Raw genomic sequence first — 19,953 nt, forward strand, 5'->3', positions numbered from 1 at the left:
CCCCCCGCGGCGTGCCGCCGTGCTTGGGGCAGCGAAATTGCTAAAGCTGGCCCTGATGGCAACTGTCATGAAAGGAGGCAGGTCTGAGAAGCAGTGGAGGTAGTTCTAACTGGATTAGTATTGGACACACTTAATGGAGTCTGGATGTTTGGAAGCAGGGTCCTATTTCCCTAATCGTAGCCCTGTAGCTGTGTATGAGTGGGATATAGATGAAGCTGTATTTCCCCTAAAAAATCAGCCATTGGCATGGAAAAATGGCCCCACCTTTTTGCACTTGCATGCATTGTTCGTTTGTTCGGCGGCTTGGATATGCACTGAGGATTGTTGAAACAGTCTTGGCAGCCACTGTTGTGTTCTTTATCCTCAAGAGTAAGTAACAAAATAGTAACACACTTGACAGCTGGTGTGTTCACATGCACACACAAACACACACACTCTCCAGCTGTCCATTACACCCACAACTCCCTTGGCCCCACAAGTTCACAAATGAAAACTTCCTCCTATGCTGTTTCCCCTGATACAGATGGCTGGGGAACCTGTAATGTGGCATTGTATTTTCATCTCCATTTTCATTTGAAAAAGCAGGCCAAGTATGGGACATCAGATCCTTTTCCCCCTCTCTCCCCCGGCCCCCCACCTCCCACAAAGGATATTCAAACACTAATGAGAACGCAGTGATCCCATAGTCAAAGCCAGCATTGTCAGTAGGAGGGGGAAAGGTAGCTGCAGCAAAATGTTCAGATGTGTATCTTCATCTTTAAAGGTTAGAATTTACATTGTTCTCAAAAGGTTCCTCTGCTGACTCTGACATGCAGAATTGGTGCTGCCTATTAGCTGGATCCTGTAATTTCGTGTTCATGGTATAACCCAAGAGTAGATTAACCCTCTGCTTTCTTTCTTCTGCACTAGGTAGTATTTGTTTCAGATGGCGGTGGAGGTATTATTGGAATGCTGAGAAGGTTTTAGAGCCCCGTGTTTACTACTTTGGCTCTGCACATGCTAATGCAGGGGTCGGCAACCTTTCAGAAGTGGTGTGCCGAGTCTTCATTTATCCTCTCTAATTTAAGGTTTTGCGTGCCGGTAATACATTTTAATGTTTTTAGAAGGTCTCTATTTCTATAAGTCAATAATATATAACTAAACTATGGTTGTATGCAGGGCCGGTGCAAGGATGTTTCGTGCCCTAGGTGAAACTTCCCCCTTGCGCCCTCCCCATCCCCGAGCCCCCGCCCTGAGGCGCTCCCCCACGGCAGTTCCCATCCTCCGCCCTGAGGCAGCCCCCCACACCCCAGCTCACCCCTGCTCTGCCTCCGCCCCGAGCACGCCGTCGCTGCTTCAATTCTCCCACCTCCCAGGCTTGTGGCTCCTAAGCTGATTGGCATTGCAAGCCTAGGAGGCGAGAGAAGTGAAGCAGCCATGGTGTGCTCGAGGAGGTGGTGAGGCAGGGGCGACCTGGGGTTGGGAGTTCCCCTGTGTGCCCTCCCCCTTACTTCCTGCAGACGGCCCTACCCAGGCTCCCAGGCTCCAACTCCCTACACCTAAATGCTGGCGGTGACTGGGGCGTCCGAAGATCCAGCCGCCGTGGTCGCTGCAGAAGAAAATGTGCCCCCCAAATCCTAGTGCCCGAGGCGATAGCCTAGGTCGCCTAAATGGTTGCACCGGCCCTGGTTGTATGTAAAGTAAATAAGGTTTGAGAATGTTTAAGAAGCTTCATTCAAAATTAAATTAAAATACAGAGCCCCCTGGACTGGTGGCCAGGATCCAGGCAGTGTGAGTGCCACTGAAAATCAGCTTGCGTGCCACCTTTGGCACCCGTGCCATAGGTTGCCTACCTCTGTGCTAATGGTTATATACGGATAATGGTTTTCCTTTTTTTGATTTTGGGTGTGGGAGGATATAAACTGGACACTAGGAAATTTAGACTTGAAATTAGATGAAGGTTTCTAGCCATTAGAGGAGTGAAGTTCTGGAACAGCCTTCCAAGGGGAGTAGTGGGGGCAAAAGACATATCTGGCTTTAAGACTAAGCTTGATAAGTTTATGGAGGGGATGGTATAATGGGATAGCCTAATTTTGACAATTAATTTGGCAGTTGATCTTTGATTATCAGCAGGTAAGTATGCCCAGTGGTCTGTGATGGGATGTTAGACGGGTTGGGATCTGAGTTACTATAGAGAATTCTTTCCTGGGTGCTGACTGGTAAGTCTTGCCCACATGCTCAGGGTTTAACTGACCGCCATATTTGGGGTCGGGAAGGAATTTTCCTCCAGGGCAGATTGGTAGAGGCCCTGGAGGTTTTTTGCCCTCCTCTGCAGCATGGGGCATGGGTCACTTGCTGGAAGATTCTCTGCAGCTTGATATCTTCAAACCACAATTTGAGGACTTCAATAACTCAGACATAGGTTAGGGGTTTGTTACGGGGTGGGTGGGTGAGATTCCGTGGCCTGCATTGTGCAGGTCAGACTAGATGATCATAATGGTCCCTTCTGACCTTAAAGTCTATGAGGAACAATCACATTTTAAAAAAGTTGGGGGATCTGCAAGATGGGAAGCTAGGAGTGATAATATGTAATTCCTGCAGACACAGCAAGGCACCAGAAAGATTTCGGAAAGATTTCTGAGGGAATGTGCCCTCCTCATCTGCTCCTCCCTGGTAGTTATATGTCTTATAGCTCTCCTTTTCCTTCCACCCAAAGTAAATATCTGAACTGAAAATGTCCCATGTTTTCCTACTTCTGTGTCGAGTCCTGTGAAATTGTCAAAAGCCTGTGTTGTGTTTTTCTCTCAGTGAACAGTTATGGGGAGGATGAAGAGCTAACCACATCTTCAGATAGCGACGATGAGGTGATTAAACAGTTTGCGATCTCTGTGTCACGCTCGCAGAGTTTTCGTTCGGGGGTGTCTGAAAAGGCAACTCAGGCAGGTTCAGCACGTAAACCTAAATTCAACCGCTTGCTGTCCAACCATGAGGAGTACAGTACCGAGGCATCTGAATGCGAAGGTATTGTCGGTCTCAAATGAGCATTAAAACACTTGCTTTGAATCCACAGCCACCTAACATGGAAAGAGTCCTTTTATTTTGGGGAAGAGGCAGCCTTGGTTCTGATCTGCTCAGGCTAAAATCCATCTGGAGCTTATTCCTAAAGTACTGATTTAGAACTGGATCCAAATCCTACTGAAGTCAATGGGAATCTTTCCATTAACTTTACATGGATTTTAGATTAGGCTCCTTAATCATTAGACAAAATTCCCATGGATTTCGGTGAGAGTTTTGTCTGAGTAAGGACTGCAGGACTTGGCCTAATGAAATCTGTTGAACTGCATTTCTTATCAATATGGTGTGTTTTAGCAAGACTTTGAACAGAAGTTGCATGTTTCTTTTCTAGTAGCTTTGCAAATACCAGGTAAATAGCAAATGAATTATGTAGCATCATTCACCATTGCATACACTACGTCAGGCAATGACAGAAGGCAAAAATTTATAGTACCAAAGGAAACTTTTTTTTGACCAATCATTGTCTATTATTGTAAGTGGCTTTTGTATATTCCAAACAAGCATGCATAGTTTTAGAACATTTACCCAAGCGCGAAATTGATCGGCACAATGACTTCTATAATTCAGGACATGTCTGGGAGAACCTTTCCTGGGAAAGTTTCAGGAAACTGCCTGTGTGGTTTTAGTTGCACAAAACAATTGTGATTCTGAAATATTTAGTTGCCTGTTAATTATTATGCTCATTTTTATTTAGGCCTCTCTGTAGAACTGCTGTTGGATCGTAATGTAGACTACAGTTACTTCCTTTGTTGTCTTTATAAACTGAAATTATTAGGATTAGTACTATTGTAATAATTATTATAAGTGTTTAAAAAAAAGTTAGGGCTCAGTCCAAATAATACCCCCTTATTTATATGTTAGATATTCTCAGACCCTCAGTCAAGTGACCTGCTAGCCTGACTGCATGATGGAGGATTCCCTCAGCCTGAGGAATCCATGGCTGGGATAGAGTCACCATTGCAGGTGTATGCCACCCAACCCCTGAACTCCTGATGGAGAAGGGAGTGTGGCCATAGTCTCTACATTCTTATAATTCCCAGTTGGTAAAATGGCCTCTTGAGGCCAAAAGGAGGTAGGTGTAAATTAGAGAAGCCCTGATGCTGCTATTGCTTGTGCCAGTATCCAGCTTGGCCCCTGGCTGGCTCCAGGATGAGAGGAGTGTAGAGATGGTGGAAAGTCACCTTTGTTCCTCTCCTACTTGAGCTGCACAGAATATATTGCACCCAGCTTCCTTGGTTCAGATCCTCAGAAGCCTCCTAGTGAGTTATGCTTTGTTCCCTATCACAAGTATTAACACAATCTGCTGAGGAGCTGTACAATCTCCTGTTGGGACATTCAGTAACCCAGGAAAGTGCCTTTTGTTAAATACTCTGTTGCCGTCATTCCTTTTGCTCCTCCTCTCTCTCTCATCTCCTCTTTCGATGCAGCAGGATGGAGATAGTTATATGGGGTTTATCTTTGCCATCTCTCTAGCTACAGTTTACCCAAGTCCTGATCTTCCAGTCCAGCCATGCAGCAAAAGTAGCTGCTGTCTAACTGTTTGCAGTGGTCCCAAAATGCTGGTGCATGGTCTATTCTGTCCACACTCCCTTCTTCCTGGTATGCCTCCTCCCTTGTGGGTTATAAAGAGTGTGCTGTAAGTTACAAGACAGGGAAGTGGCCAGCTAGCCACAAAGCAGCAGCCTCATAAGAGCTTAGCAGTTGACTCTCATCATTCGCAAGGCGCTGGATCCTCTGCGGTGTGTTCAGCTTCAGGAGCCTCAGCAGGCAGCAGCACTGGTTCCTCTCTTGGCCTTTCTGGCACATTTCCTGGGCACTGACTCCGTCAATTACCCCTTCTCAGAAATGGGGCTACTCAGTTCACCTGCTGTAGGCCCCAGGAGCAGGGCTGAACCCCCCCCCCCCAAGATGCCTCAGTTACTTAACCCCACCCTCTCCCAGCACTCCACCCCAAAGGTGCAAAGTTTCTGGTTCACAGTTTAACTCTTTCAGGGGCATGCAGCAGTTGTGAAGCTAGCAACGCACATATGTGCGCGCACTTCGCCCAGTCTAACACTTTTATGCTCTTTTACACTTAATCACGTAAGACACTGGAAAGGACAGAACATTCAAAACAATAAACATCGGAAACTGCAGTGCCCCTCGCTTTTCTTTGTGAGTCCTAGGGGAACTATCCGGATCCAGGCCGACAGTGTGTCCTATGTCTCATGCAGGCTGTTACGTGGTAAGTGGTCTCTCTCTCATGGATTGAAGAAAATGGGCTCCGAGCCGATCAGCCTCTGCCCTTTTAAAACTTTCAGCCCCTCCTCTGCCCCCATGTGAGGTGACCGCCTTGCCAGCTTCACCGTATGAGCACAAATCTGTTAGGTGACTTTGTTGCCAAGGTGATTTCCTCCTTGCTAAACCAGTTCGTCTGGGCAGGGATCAGTCTTGTGTCTAGGGTGAGCAGATATTCAACAATTGGGAGCATAGAAGTCAATTACCTTCTGCTGTCCTTTGTTTGCTGCCAGCCTTTGGAATTTTCAGCTCAGCATGGAGGCAAACAGACCATAGAGAAGATAAAAGGCCGCACATTCAAAATGGAGTTTGCAACCTGACACAGACATGCAGGGTTCATAATCTCACACAGAATTCATAAATTGTATAGTTATATTCCCAATTCATCACAGTTTCAAATGCTGGAGCATCCATCATTAACCTGGAGGGATTATCCCACGTTCTTATACATCTTGTTGATAAGAAGGTTTCCCTGATATTCAGCTGAAAGTTTCTGCTGATTTAAATTCATCCTTGTATCACTCTAAAAAATGAGTAGATTTTAAGGCCAGAAGGACAGTTGTATCATCTAGTCTGACATCTTACATGATACAAGCCTCAGAATTTCACCCAGTGATGACTCCATCCAGCCTAACAACTTGTAGTCACATTACAATATGTCTTTTAGAAAGATATCCTGTCTTAAAGATGCCAAGTGATGGAGAATTTTCCTACATCCCTTGGTAATCGGTTCCATTGTCTAATGATCCCCAATGTTTCTCTTGCCCATTAGTTGTGTTGTGATGAAAGTAGTAGACTTTTGTGGTTATAATGACCAGGATAAGGCATTTGCTTTTTTGAGAATTGGAACCTAAGTACTTCCTTTCTCCATCCCTTCAATACCTCTTCATTTGTCCATGATTTTTTTTTCTCCCCAGAAATAATTGTTCATGGTACAGTGAGTTCATTCTTCGTAAGTTTTCCTCTGATCTGACACAGATGTTTGCTCAACTTCTTACAGTGTCAAAGTATGCCCTCACACACACACGAGCAGTTGTCACTGACAAAACTACTGTAAATTTAAAGAAATAACAAGACTGTTCCATAAAGCAGTCAGTGGTGAATCACACTTTTCTTTTATTTCACTTGAAACTTGCCTTGTATACCACATTTCCTTTCATAACACTTAGAGAAAGTTGGTTGTTATATTAATATATTTCTGGAATATTCCAATTATGAATAGTCTTTCAAGACTTTCAAAATTCCTCTATTACTCATCTAGATATTATCCTGGCAGGAATCAAAAACCACAAGACAATTGCCTGGGGATAATTTATTACTACAGTTATGTTTTATCTGAAAGTCTGCTGCGTGGTGTATGCTTTGATGGATGACCACCTGTTTAAAATGTGTCCAAGACACTGGCTTGCTAATTAAACACCTTAAGGAGAATCCATATTTGTACAGTCTCAGTAAATTTGTATACAGACATTTCTTTTCTTTCTTGCTTGTTTTGCCTTCTTGCTTTTGCTTTTATTTTCTGTTTCTTTATTTGCAGAAGAAAGTGAGTAAAAATATAACAGTAAAAATCATGTTGCTTTCCACAGAAATGGTGCAGTTCTTGGAAGGAACTAGAAAATAAATCCCTAAGATTAAAAAAAAAAAAGGCTTTGGCTTACTGGTTGTGTAAATACAGTGAACCTCATTCTGATTTCATCACTTTTACCAGCATTGTGGTGATGTAACTAATTTTATTCCAAGGAAGGAAAATGAGTTATACTACTGTAAGGCTTATTTATGTCTGGAACAAAGCCTGCCTTTAGTTTCACAAGTATAAAATCAGAAGATACCTGTTTTCCTGATTAAGCCACAAATGATTCTGATTAAACTATAAATGGAATCTGCCTAAATGAAGAGAGGATTTTTCTCTGGGTTCCATACTGTATCCTGCTTGCCAGTGCAGATTCTGTGTGGGGAGAGGAACAAGTGCTGTTTATAAAGAGTAGAGATCTTCACTTTGGAGATAAGAAATTCACAGGTCGGACAAAGGAAGACAATTTTACTCTCAATAATTAACCTTCTTCTTCGAATAGTATCGCTATGGGTGCTCCACTTCAGGTGTGCATGTGTCTCTCGAACCTGTGATCGAAGATTTCTAGCTAGAAGTGCCCGTTCGGCCTGCACATGAGCCTTATGCCACCTTGTGGCAGATACCAAGGCTATATAGGGGTGCACGGGTAAACAACCCTCAGTTCTTTTTCTACCACCTTGTCCTGAGCTGGAAACCTAACATGTCCACCTAGAGCATACTCAGCCCTCTGTTTTTTCTTGCAGTTAGGTAGTTTATGGTTGTAAGTTTGTGTTTAGTGTTTAATATAGTTAGTTTTAGGTGAGAGGATTGTTTCTCCTCTCTCTTCTCTCTGGAACACTTGTTTTCTCTGGGCGGGAAATGCCTGGCTCACCAGGCTTCAAACACTGCCTCTCTTGCACAAAGGCTATATCAGTAAGCGATGGGCACTCCAAGTATGTCTTTTGCCTAGGGGAGTGTTCCTTCTGTTTGGCCCTTAAGTCAAGGGTGAGGAAGAACAGGGAGATAAAGCTCAGACTGTTAGCCACGGAATGCTCCCTGCAACTTCCTTCTGGGCCAGGTCAGGAGACCTCCCCTCCCCCCAATACATCTGTCTTCAGACAGATCCAGCACGCCAGGTCAACCTTGAGACATGCTTCCCCTAAGAAAAGGAAGTCTTTGCAGCCTGCTGGGAAGACTTCCATAAAGGGGACCATGGACTCTTACTCTAAGACGTCAGCTGAAGAAAAGACCAAGTCCTTGTGGAGGTCCTCAATGTCTGAGGGTACTGTTGGGGCCAAGAACTCTTCCTCCAGTACCAGCAGGCCTGTGAAGTCCCAGAGCTCCAAATACAAGAAGATAGAGCACCAGAACCCTCCACCAATTAGAAGGGTGAGGGCAGGGTACTATTGAGTTCACCCCTGTCATCAATAGTGAAGCATTTCACTCGGCTGTTGGTTCCATCATGAGCCTTAACCCAGCCACCAGTACTGATGCAAGCAGCTCAGCCAGGGCAAGTGGTGTCATCTGCACCAAGCAGGCAATGGTGCCCGACATCTACAATGCCTGCAGCATGCCCATGATTGCTGATGCTGTTGGCTTCAGCTACAGCAACGACAACTAAGATGTCAGTACCAGAGTCCTTTCCGCTCTCACAGGAATTCCAATACTCAAGGTACCTCTCAGGGTCAGATGAACCAGAGTCCTCATTAACGACTACCAAACGTTTCTTGGTACTGAGACCTTGGTCTCCAAGCGGCCATCTTGTGGCACAGGACTCTCTTGCATCCTCAATGGCTGCCCCATGGGAGGATGTGGAAGAAGACGATGAGGACTCCCAAGTGGTTTCCTCAATCTCAGTGAATGGTTGTCCTACATACCACTTTAGGAATCTGCCTTCACACAGGGAGGCCCTTGCAGGCCACCTAAGATGATGGAACCAGCTTTCCATGCCGTCCCCACTTCCTTATGGACCCCTACCATGGCCACATTGGGACCCATGGGCTGCTTATTGGCAGCAATTTAACAGACCACTGATACTGTCCTTCAGGGAGACCAGGGTTTCACATCCTTCCCCTCCCCATTTGCCACGACAGGAAGAGATGTTAGAAGAGCAGGAGGCTAGAGCAGATGAAAAAGTTACCCCTGAGACTCCCATTTCATCATCATCGCCGGGTGAGTCAGTTATGCCTCCACCACTTTCCGTGGTCGACGACTCTAGGCAGTTTCAGGATCTCATGAGAACGGTGGCAGACACTCTGCAGATCCCTCTGGAGGAGGTCAAGGATCTGTAACACAAGCTGCTGGATATCTTGCAGTTGGCAACATCCGCCAGAGTGGTGCTACCTATTAATGAGGCTCTCCTGGTTCTCGCTAAGTGTCTAATACCTGACACTATTCTAGCAGCGTGCAAAAAGACAGATAACAAGTACTGTACGTGCCCCTAAGGATTCTGACTTTTTATTTTCCCATCCATCACCAAACTCCCTCATGGTGGATGAGGGGCATGAATGGGGTAGGCAGCACTTTTTGGGATCTAACCCCTATGATGAGGACCAAAAGCAGCTGGATCTCTTTGGACAACAGTCTTACTTGTCTACAGTTCCAGATCATAAACTACCGGGTGGTCATGGCCAAATACAACTTTACAAATTACAACAAGCTTACGGCTTTTACTGAGCAGCTGTCACATGACTGCAGGGAGTGACTGCTGTCCATAGTTGCAGGGAGTCAGTCGTGGCCAGAACAGCTCTCCAAGTGTCTCTAGATGCTGTAGATGCTGCTGCCAGATTAATCTCTACAGTGGCAGTTATGCTCAGGGCATTATGGCACCAAGTTTTGGGGTTTCCGAGAGAGGTTCATAACACAGTAGAGGACCTCCCTTTCATGGTCATAAGCTTTTCTCAGAGACCACGAACAACTCCGCACACATTGAAGGATTCCAGGATTACCCTATGTTACTTGGGCATTAATGCACCAATGAGCAAGAAAAGTTTTAGTAGGTCACAGACTGCCAAGAGATCATGCCCTACTCAGTTCTCTGGGTACCATAGACTCTCAGAACCCCCAGAGAGAAACACAGTTTTCAGAGGAAGTGAAATGCCCAACGGCCCTCCATGACCATCCTGGTGTCATTTAAGTAGCAGTTTTGATAGATTGGTCGAGGGTTCAAATCCTCCCACTCCTCTTTAGGACCCCTCTTGTGAGCTTCTACTGAGGCAAGAGATGGACTCTCTCCTCTGTCTAGGAGCAATGGAATTGGTCCATTCCTCTCATGGGCTGGGATTTCTACTTGAAATATTTCCTGGTGCCAAAGGAGGATGGAGGTCAGAGGCTGAACTTGGATCTACTATTGTTTGACCAAGTTCATAAAAAATTTAAAGTTCAGGATGGTGACTCTGGCAACTATAATTCCTTTAATGCAGGAATGATATTGGTTTTCAGCCCTCAACCTACAAGACACCTACTTCCATATAATTATACAGCCATTTCACAGGAAATATCTACAAATCACCATAGGCCAAGATCGCTTCCAGCATAGAATGCTCCCCTTCAGCCTGTCCTCAGCCCCAAGGATGTTTTCGAAGATCCTAGCAGTAGTGGCAGCTTACCTTTGGCAGAAAGTGATCCTGTTCTTCCTGTACCTCAGTGACAGGCTACTTAGCACTACCTTGAAGGATCAGGCCTAATCTTCCACCCAGATGGCCTTTGCTCTGTTCCAGGAGTTGGGCCAGCAGCTGAACATACAGAAATTAATGCAGGTACTAGTACAAAGGATAAAGTTTATAGGGTCTTGCTGACAACCGGAGCATAACTCCCTTTAGACAGATCTGTGACCTTTTCAGGCCTGGTAGAGACAATTCAGCAAAGCCCTTAGACCAGTGTTCTCTACATTTTTGGTCTCATGACCCATTTGTAAATGTTTGTGGCCTGTCGTGACCCAGTAAATAGTGGAAGCCCTGGGGTGATTTCAGTCAGATCCTGGTCCTTAGAAGAGGAGCAGGGGATTGGGCCCTGCTTGGCACTCACTCCACAGAGGTAACTCCTGTGCTGTGGGGCTGACTGGGCTTGGCTCTCTGCTTCAGGCATTGCAACCTCCAGGGTTGCAGCGACACTCAGATTTGGCCTCGTTCCACTGACTGGATCAAATTTGTGTGAGTAGAACTGTGACCTACCTGGCTCATGGGGTTGCAGTGCCATTCACGTGATCATGATGGCTGGGCTAAAAATGAATGGCACTGGGACCCCAGAGGTTGCAGTGCCTGGACTAGGGAGGTGAGCCCAGCCAGCCCCGTGGGACAGATGCTACAGGAGCAGCTATGCAACCCTTTGAAACATTCTGCAACCTGATTTTGTGTCCCAACCCACGGGTTAAGAAACCCCGTCTTAGACCACACAGTAAGGAACTGGCTTCAACTCTTGGGCCATGTGATAGCTTGCACTTTTGTGACCAGTCACACGAGCCTTCACCTCCATTGCTTTAAGGGTTGGCTCAGAACAATCTACTCTCCAAGGATGGACTCCTTAGACAGGCAGTTGACAGTCCCTTTGCAAGTAAAGCAACTCTATGTCTGTGTGGACATCCCTTTCTGTAGGCCAGCTCCATCATTGACTCTAAACTGACTCATCCCTGTTAGATGAGGAGCCAACTTAGGCATACTCATGGTTCAGAACAGATGGACCTTGGCTGTACAGTAGGTGTTATTAAACAGTAGGAAAACACTAACCTGCATTGCTTACCTGCAGAAATCGAAGAGATTCATCTGTTGGTTCAGTTGTCACTAACTCCAGCCTGAATTGGTTCCCTTTTCCCTCATCCTAGATTTCAGATCCAGCAGGTAGACATCTGGGTTAGCCATCAGCTTGGTCAAAGTACACCTGGCTGCCATATCAACCTTTCATTCCCCAGTTAAGGGATTCTCCATATTTGGTCATCTGGTATTGTCTAGTTTTATTAAGGACCTATGGAATCTCTTCCCTCAGTTGTGTCTCTGCCTGTTATGAGTTTGCTGGTGTTCAGCCCTCTCAGGGGGTGAGAGCAAAGTCAACCAGATCACAGGCAACATCTATTGTATTTTTTAAGAATGTTCCAGTATCTGAGATATGTAGAGCCACTACTTGGGCTTTGGTATGTTTCTGAAGCATTACTGCCTGCTCCACGCCATCAGATCCGATGTGGTACTTGGGTCTGTAGCACCATCTTCAGTTCTGGACACTGTTCTGAAGCTCCCTTCTCCTCCTGGGATACTGCTCAGAAGTCACTTGAAGTGAAGCACCCATTGGGATACTACTCAAAGAAGGAACGATTACTCACTCAGTGCAGTAATTGGAGTTCTTCGAGATGTGTCTCACTGGATGCTCCACTACCCACCCTCCTTCCCCTCTTCTTCAGTTGTTCCCTCGAGGACCCCTGGGTAGAGAAGGAGCTGAGAGCGGTTTTCCTGCACGCACTTAAATAGCCTTGGTGTTTTGCTGAGGCATAGGGCGCATATGCAGGCCAAATGAACACTGCTAGAAATATCCAGCCAAGGGCCTCAGAGGCACATGCGCACCTGAAGTAGAGCACCCAAAGGGACACAAATGTCGAAGAACTACAGTTACCAGTCAGGGTGAGTAACATTTCCATCTTCTATCACGTGGGATAGACATGTTGGGTTAGATGCATAAAAGCTGTTCTGGGGAGGCAGGAGAGTTGTAATGTGCATCTCCCTGCACCGATGAGTATCCCTGTGTCCCAGGGAGGGTTTGACCCAAGCTCAGACTGGTTGAAATAATGTTCCCACCTTCCTCAGAGTTTCCATTTGGTTGGAGAGCAGCTTTAACCAAAGCTCTGCAGGTGAGAGATGCAGTGAGAGGGGAGGCATTCTATCAACCACCCCAAGCCATGCGCCTGTCCCTGTCGGTACCGTCCTCCTATTGGGCTGTGCTGACTGCTGTGCTGCTTCCCACCATCTGAGAAAGGAAATTGTGATGGTTTCCCTCCACCACACCCTTCTCTCAGGATCAGGCCCGTGCATTATGCTTTTCCATTTCATGCCTGATCTGTCACTTGACTGGTGATGCCTTCATACCATAGGCGTCCTGAGCACCGTATTCCCAAATGTCCCTCTGATCATCCTGTGTGACCAATGTGTCTCTTTGTGTGAGGCAGGTTGATTCCCTACTCAGAATGCAGAGGCAGAGCAGCCGTTTTTATTCCTTGCAATGCTGATTTATGCGGGTTGTTGATTTTTGTGGGTTCAATGCTGGGGATCTCACCATCTCGTAAGCAGAGCTGTTGGTTCCTGTCAGGCTCCTACTGTAGTAGGGGGGAAGGATAAATTGCGGGGGATAACGTTATTTTATCACTCTGAAATGATTTTCTTGCTGAATATTGTTAGAACTGGATGGGCTTAGCCAACTGAGTTTCCAAGACAACCTAGCCTATCATGAAGATGACCACATATCTGTTGATTCAAGAACTACCTCTGAGAGTAGGGGTACCATGCAAGCCAAAGGCCCTGGAATGGAAGCTAGCAGTGCCCATAGCCTTAGCCAACAAGCCACAGAAGGGAGCTTGCAAATGGAGACGGCGTTCAGCAACCAGAGATTTGAAGGAAATGACACAACTGACAGCTCATCAGCTTGGAGCCCTGAGGTATGGTGAATTATTCTGTATTACACACAGTGTTTCTGTTCCCTGGAGAGGTCTGGGCTTCTTGTCCGAAATGTTAGGGAAGAAATTAAGTGAAAAATCAATTGGCACAACCCAGGATAGTAATCCCTAAGTGCACGCGTGCACGCACCTTGGTGTGTGTTTTCCCTTTTCCTGATACTTTGCCTGCTGGAATTTTGAATAGACTTCACTCGTATTCCTTCAGAGAGGCTGTTTTCTCATCTGACTTCACACACTAATCATATCACAACCATTTCCCGCTTGACAGAAGTTACTGTGAATTAGCTAACAATGTCTTGTCATGCTTTGAAGGAGGTAAGTGGATTTGTTACTGCCCGTATATGTGGTGGGTGTCTGTAGGGATACAGTGTGTGATTACTGGGTCAGGTCCTTGGTTCTCCTTCTGGCTGCTTTCCATTGCTCAGGCAGCATGAAGCACCTGGAAAGTTGCCGTAAAGGGACAGTCGGGGACTTCCCTAGCTTAGCTGACTGTTTCTCACACTGCCCTCCATAGACACAGAGCACATTTCTACAGCAGGCTAGCGAGATTTACAGCCCCCTTTCGTCTCCTGCACCCAGCCTATTCACCAGGCAGGTCTTGGCCAGACCTAAGGATTTGGCCCTTATTTCAAAGCTAATACCTGCCAGCAAATATTCCAGATTCTAAGAGAGCCGTTATTGAGTTAGCTCACCACTTACACTACTCCTCTTTCTGTATGATTCAATATGGGTTGTTCCTTTATTATTAAAAAAAATCAGGGGATTATTATTGACCAGCTGATTAATTTCTGCAAGAGTATTGAATAGCATCCAATATTTAAAAAAAAAAAAAAAAAAAGCACAGAAGGTCACATCTCTGAGTCAAAAAAGAACATCCCTTAGCTGCACAAGGCAATCTCTTTGCCCCAGGAAAAACAGGGTTTGGTAGAAAATATTCCCTTCCTGTGAGCAAGCTGCTTCCACCCGGTTGAAGAGAGTGAAAGCAGTTTCTCAGTGCATGGACTTTTGACCTCTTCAAAGTAGACATTCACATAGAGGCACTAAAAGTAGGCAGTCATTTTGAATGCTGCACAGATCAGCTCTGCATCTATGCCCTGATACACCAGAACCTCCTGCAATAACAGTCTGGACCCTTTTTTCTACATTACTGTGAGCCATGAGGTTTATCTGTGGATCCTGTGCCCATTTCTCTGTCTATTCCATGCTCATCACCATGGTGCACAAGTGCTGTGGAATTTCGAGTGTCCTCTTTTCATTTATATTTTGAATGTGCCTATCATTCTGCCCCAGGTGTATGCATATTAACAACATGAACAGTGCATAGAGAATTACAGAGTTCAGATACACCTGGATCCTGATTTGTTTGCTGTGAGTAGCTTCTCGTCTGCCTTCATTATGTGGCTTAATGGAAGATTTATTTATTTTCTGAGTGAACTGAATGTTCTGACATTCCAGAAATACCCAAACATTGCTGTGCTACTTTCAAACAGGCCTCTGTTTGGAGACAAAATCTGTAATGTTGTGCTTCCGCAGTGGATATTCAAAGGGCATTTCAAGGCTGCTCCCATAATTCCTGCTTTGTGAGATTTATTTATTTTTCTGGCAGGAATGTGTATTTTACATATATACACACTCTGTCCTGAACTGATGAACTGTTAAAAAGACACACTATACTGAAAGGGGTATTTGTCTTAAATCTGTGTAGATTCATACAGTTTAAGGAGTGAAGGGACCATCAGATTATCTAGTCTGACTATCAGGTCCTATAATTTTCCCCACTTACTCCTGTATTGATCCCAGTACATCAGTACACCTTACTGGGAAAGAAAAGCATTTATTTCATATGGAAATATTTAACTCCACACAGCATTTGGATTTCAGTCTAGTTGCTCATATTTACAGAATAATTATGGCCCACCCTTAACCCACGAAGGTTAATGGGAATTTTACCAGTGCCTTCATTAGGAGCAGGGGTAAGCTTCTGCAAGCAACCTCTGCCATATAGGAAACTTGACCACGAGCAGGTTCCAGACATTGGAGAGACCTTTGGAAGTGCCAGCTGGCTGGTGACTTTGTGCTGCACGGTCAGCACAAATCATCGCGGAAGGTAGTTTAGCCAGCCATGTAAGGGTAACGCCACTGGAGAAACGTTTTCTGGTGCCAGACGGCTGATGTCGCTTCTGCCGCTTCTCCCACCTCCTTAGGGTCAGTGTGAGGAACATAGCCAAAACTAAGAGAGGTTGGTCAAGACATCCTGATATCCAAATCTTCAATGGCTACTGTATTAGTATTTGGTGGGAGGACTGGTAGTTGGTATGATTTAGAGCAGCCTGAAGGCTGCTCTAAGTTATGCCAAGAAGTTAAATTGGCACAGCCAGTCAGGGATGGCGGAAGTACAAAGGCCATCTTTGACTACTTTATCCTACAGGGCCATGCATCATCCACAAAACTGCTGCTTTCCAACTCCAGTACAAGTGAAAGGAATGAGTAGCTTCATGTAAAGTTACACACTAAATGTAGTCCCCCACACTGAATGTTAGCAAGCCACAAACCCATTGGGATCCAACTTCCTGAATGGCAAATGCACATGGTAAAAAATGGGAATGAACATATTTGGGGAGAAGTAGGCTTAAGTGCAATCTTTCTCGTGCTTGCTCTTTAAGCCTTACTCCAGCAACCCGGTGGAAGCAGCTTGACAGCTATGCAGTGTCACTCACATGATCAGGTTCTGTGGAACAACTTGTCCTGCACTGCACTTATGCGTGCAAAGTCCTGTATCTGTGGTGTGCTGGAACAAGCCATGTGTATGTGCTTATTGGGTGTCATTCTTCTTTGGCTAGCATTAGCAAGAATTCTGCGTGGACAGAGAAGGACAGTTTTTCACTGCATTCCTCTCTCTCTCTCTAACTTGTATTTGCATGCACCAGTCAAGTAACTGCAAACTACCGTAACCAGCCTATGTGAAAGTGGAAATGCGGGATTTTGCACTTGTACGTTTAAGAGCCTAAATATTTGTCAAGTAGATTGATGGGTGGTAGTTGAAAATTTAGCTTTGTTTGATAAATAGACCCCATTAGTGCTTCTTAAGGGGACCACTATTACTGCTCCTAATCTATGCTGTAATTAGATCCACATGTTAAAAAGAAATCTTAGTTTAAAAACAAAAGATAAAGGCTTGAGTTGCCCTCCTCCTTAGACTGCCAGCAATGGGCCTTGATTCCCCTTCTGGGTATTAACTGGAAGTCTTGCCCTAGTCCAGTGTATACACATGTTTAAATACAAATAATGGATTGTTATAGCAATGCCTTTATCACATGAAACACATTCTATCGCTGAGATAAAAAGCACCTTTAAACAGAAACTCGCACACCCCCATCAACAGGTGAAGTGAGCAACAGTGGGGTTTTTCATCTTGTTTAATCAAATAAATGTTTTAAAGAAGCTGAAAGAAAGAGTCATTTGAGAATTGTTTTACACACGTGTTGCTTGTATGTTTTGAGTTCTCATCATGAAAATATGAGAGGTCAAAGTGAAGAGAAGATTCGAGGCACTTTGGAGGGAGATGCACACAGTGGAAGATGAGCCAAGGAGTGTTTGATTCAAAGATTGCAAGGCAAGAAGGGACCATTGTGATCATCTCATCTGTTCTCCTGTACAACCCAGGGCAAAAAAACCCTTCCACCAAATAATTCCTAGAGCAGATCTTTTTAAAAAATATCTAATCTTGACTTTAAAATGGCCAGTGATGGAGAACCCACCATGACCCTTGTTTCAATGGTTAATTACCCATATGCCTTATTTCCAGTCTGAATTTGTCTAGCTTCAACTTTCAGCCATTGGCTCATGTTATACCGTCCTCTGCTAGACAGAAGAGCCCATTGTTAAATATTTGTTCCCCATGTAGATATTTACAGACTGTAACCAAGTCGCCCTGTAATCTTCTCTTTGTTAAGCTAAATAGATTGATCTCTTTGAGTCTGTCACCACATGGCATGTTTTCTAATCCTGTAATCGTTCTCGTCACTCTTTTCTGAACCCTTTCTAATTTATCAACATCCTTCTTGAATTGTGAGCACCAGAACTGGACACAGTACTCCAGCAGCAGTCACATCAGTGCCAAATACAGAGGCAAAATAACCTCTCTACTCATTCTTGAGATTATCCTGTTTATGCATACCAGGACTGCATTCGGCTTTTCCACCACCGTGTCACCCTGGGAGCTCATGTTCAAATGATTGTCCACCATGACCGCCGAATCTTTTTCAGAGGCACAGCTTCCCAGAATATGGTTCCCCAGTCTCTAAATATGGCCTACGTTCTGTGTTCCTAGATGTGTACATATTTACATTTAGCCATATCAAAAGGTGTATTGTTTTCTTGCACTTGGTTTACCAAGCAATCTAGCTCACTGTCAGTGACCTGCATCCAACGAAGTGGGTATTCACCCACGAAAGCTCATGCTCCAAAACGTCTGTTAGTCTATAAGGTGCCACAGGATTCTTTGCTGCTTTTACAGATCCAGACTAACACGGCTACCCCTCTGATTCTTGTCTGTGACCTGTCCTCTGCATTATTTACCACTCCCCCAATCTGATCTGACTACTTTTCTGTATCACCACATCTGCTGCTCTTGTTGCAAGCAAATTCAGAACAACAGCCCGCCACTCGGTTGTGAATGAGGTGCAGTACAGAATCCAACAGTTAACCAGAGTTGATCCCTAAAGAAAAAAAAGGGGCATTTAGATGCTTTGTTTTGCTAAATGCCTACCTGCTCTCCAAACACGAGGGTGAGTGGAATAAAAACACCACAAAGTGTATGTTCACGTGGCCATATAACATTCCTAAGGTGGGTACTGTATTCACACTTGGGGTATGTCTACACTGCATCTGGGAGGGAGCCCTCCCAGCTTGGGTTGACAGAATAGTAGCTATGTAGAGGGTGTGACTTGGGCTGGGGCACGGCTCTCAAGCCTTGAAGTGTGGGGCTTGAGAGCCTGAGCTGCAACGTGTACACAGCTGTTTTTAGCACACTAGCACAAGCCCATCAACCTTGGCTGGAAGGCTCAGAATCAGATGCAGTATAGATGTAGGCAGTCGAGGGGTAGCCGATTTGGAAGATGCACATAAGGATGAGGTGATGTCTGTGTTCTTACTGCAAATGGTGCTTTGCTCAGGATATTTCTTCACTATTAGAGAGACCCACTGTCAATCTAGGGATTGGATGAAGCTATAATAATAATAAATAATAATAATACTTCATTCTTATATAGCACTTTTCATTGGTAGACGCCAATGTGCCTTATATTTGGTCTCTGTCATGTTTGCCAGTTATCCTCTCAAATGATCTTCGAGGTGTTTGATTGAATAGGGCCTGTATAAGAAAATGCTTTTTTAATATATGCTCCTTTATTTATTCTCTCCATGGCAGGAACATGATGGAGGGAATAGTCTTCCAGCTCATCATAATGCCCGTGAACCCATTTCTAAATGCGGTGACCTAGACGTCCTCCTCGATTATAAGGCCTCGAGCCAAAAGCTGCTGGTAACTATCCTGGAGGCTAAGGATATCCCAGACAAAGATCGCAGTGGTGTGAACACCTGGCAAGTTCACACAGTCCTGATGCCCAGCAAGAAACAGAGGGGAAAGTCGAGTATTCAGAAAGGACCCATCCCAGTGTTCAAAGACAAAATGACCTTTAATAAGCTGGAGCCAGAGAAGCTGAGTAGCTACGCACTCAGGTTCCGTCTCTATGCAGTGCACAAAATGATCCGGGAACAGATGATGGGGGAGCAACTGTTTTATCTGAGGAGCCTAAACCAGGAGGGGGAAGTGAAGGTGACACTGGTTTTGGAGCCAAGGAGCGATATGAGTGTAAGTCTATTAATTCTTTGCATCATTGACGGAGGTGGAGGGGTACAGCTTACTTGGCTACTCCGCCAGCCTCTTCATTAAGGATTCTTAAACATGCTGCTGGCCCATTTCCTAGCACTACTGTTCAGATCTCAGTTTTCATCCTGGTCTCAAGCGATGAATGTCAGCACTAGTTAGAGAAAGCTCAGTGCTCAGCGTCCATGGTACTTGATGCATTCACTAATGCTCCCTTTTAGACGTTTCAGTAGGATTGAAAGGGAGCACGGGTGCATGGTTTTTAAAATGGTTGTTTGCCAGAAGCTGGGAATGGGTGACAGGAGATGGATCACTTGGTGATTTTCTGTTCATTTCCTCTGGGGCATCTGGTATTGGCCACTGTCGGAAGACAGGATACTGGGCTAAATGGACCTTTGGTCTGACCCAGTATGGCCATTCCTATGTTCTTTCATAATACAGAATTTCCACCTTGTATGCATTCAGGGACCAGATCTTTATATGTAATCTATTGTGTTCTGAGGTTAGAGGGCCAAGTTTTCAAAATTAGGCATA

The 19,953-nt window shown here is 45.1% G+C and overlaps 1 protein-coding gene across 7 annotated transcripts in view; it reads left to right on the forward strand.

Annotated features, from left to right (window-relative positions):
* The window catches only part of SYT16 (synaptotagmin 16), a 148,843-nt gene that overhangs the window by 107,795 nt on the left and 21,095 nt on the right, over nt 1-19,953 (forward strand). For 5 of the 7 annotated variants that reach the window (XM_030558537.1, XM_030558535.1, XM_030558536.1 and 2 more), the window contains 3 exons: nt 2,788-3,000; nt 13,258-13,514; nt 18,961-19,404. In XM_030558537.1, the coding sequence (XP_030414397.1) occupies nt 2,788-3,000; nt 13,258-13,514; nt 18,961-19,404 (914 nt within the window). The remainder of the gene's footprint in view (nt 1-2,787; nt 3,001-13,257; nt 13,515-18,960; nt 19,405-19,953) is intronic. The other 2 variants (XM_030558538.1, XM_030558533.1) reach the window with 2 other exon arrangements.

The sequence above is a fragment of the Gopherus evgoodei genome, chromosome 4, assembly GCF_007399415.2.
Source record: "Gopherus evgoodei ecotype Sinaloan lineage chromosome 4, rGopEvg1_v1.p, whole genome shotgun sequence".
NCBI lineage: Eukaryota > Metazoa > Chordata > Testudines > Testudinidae > Gopherus > Gopherus evgoodei.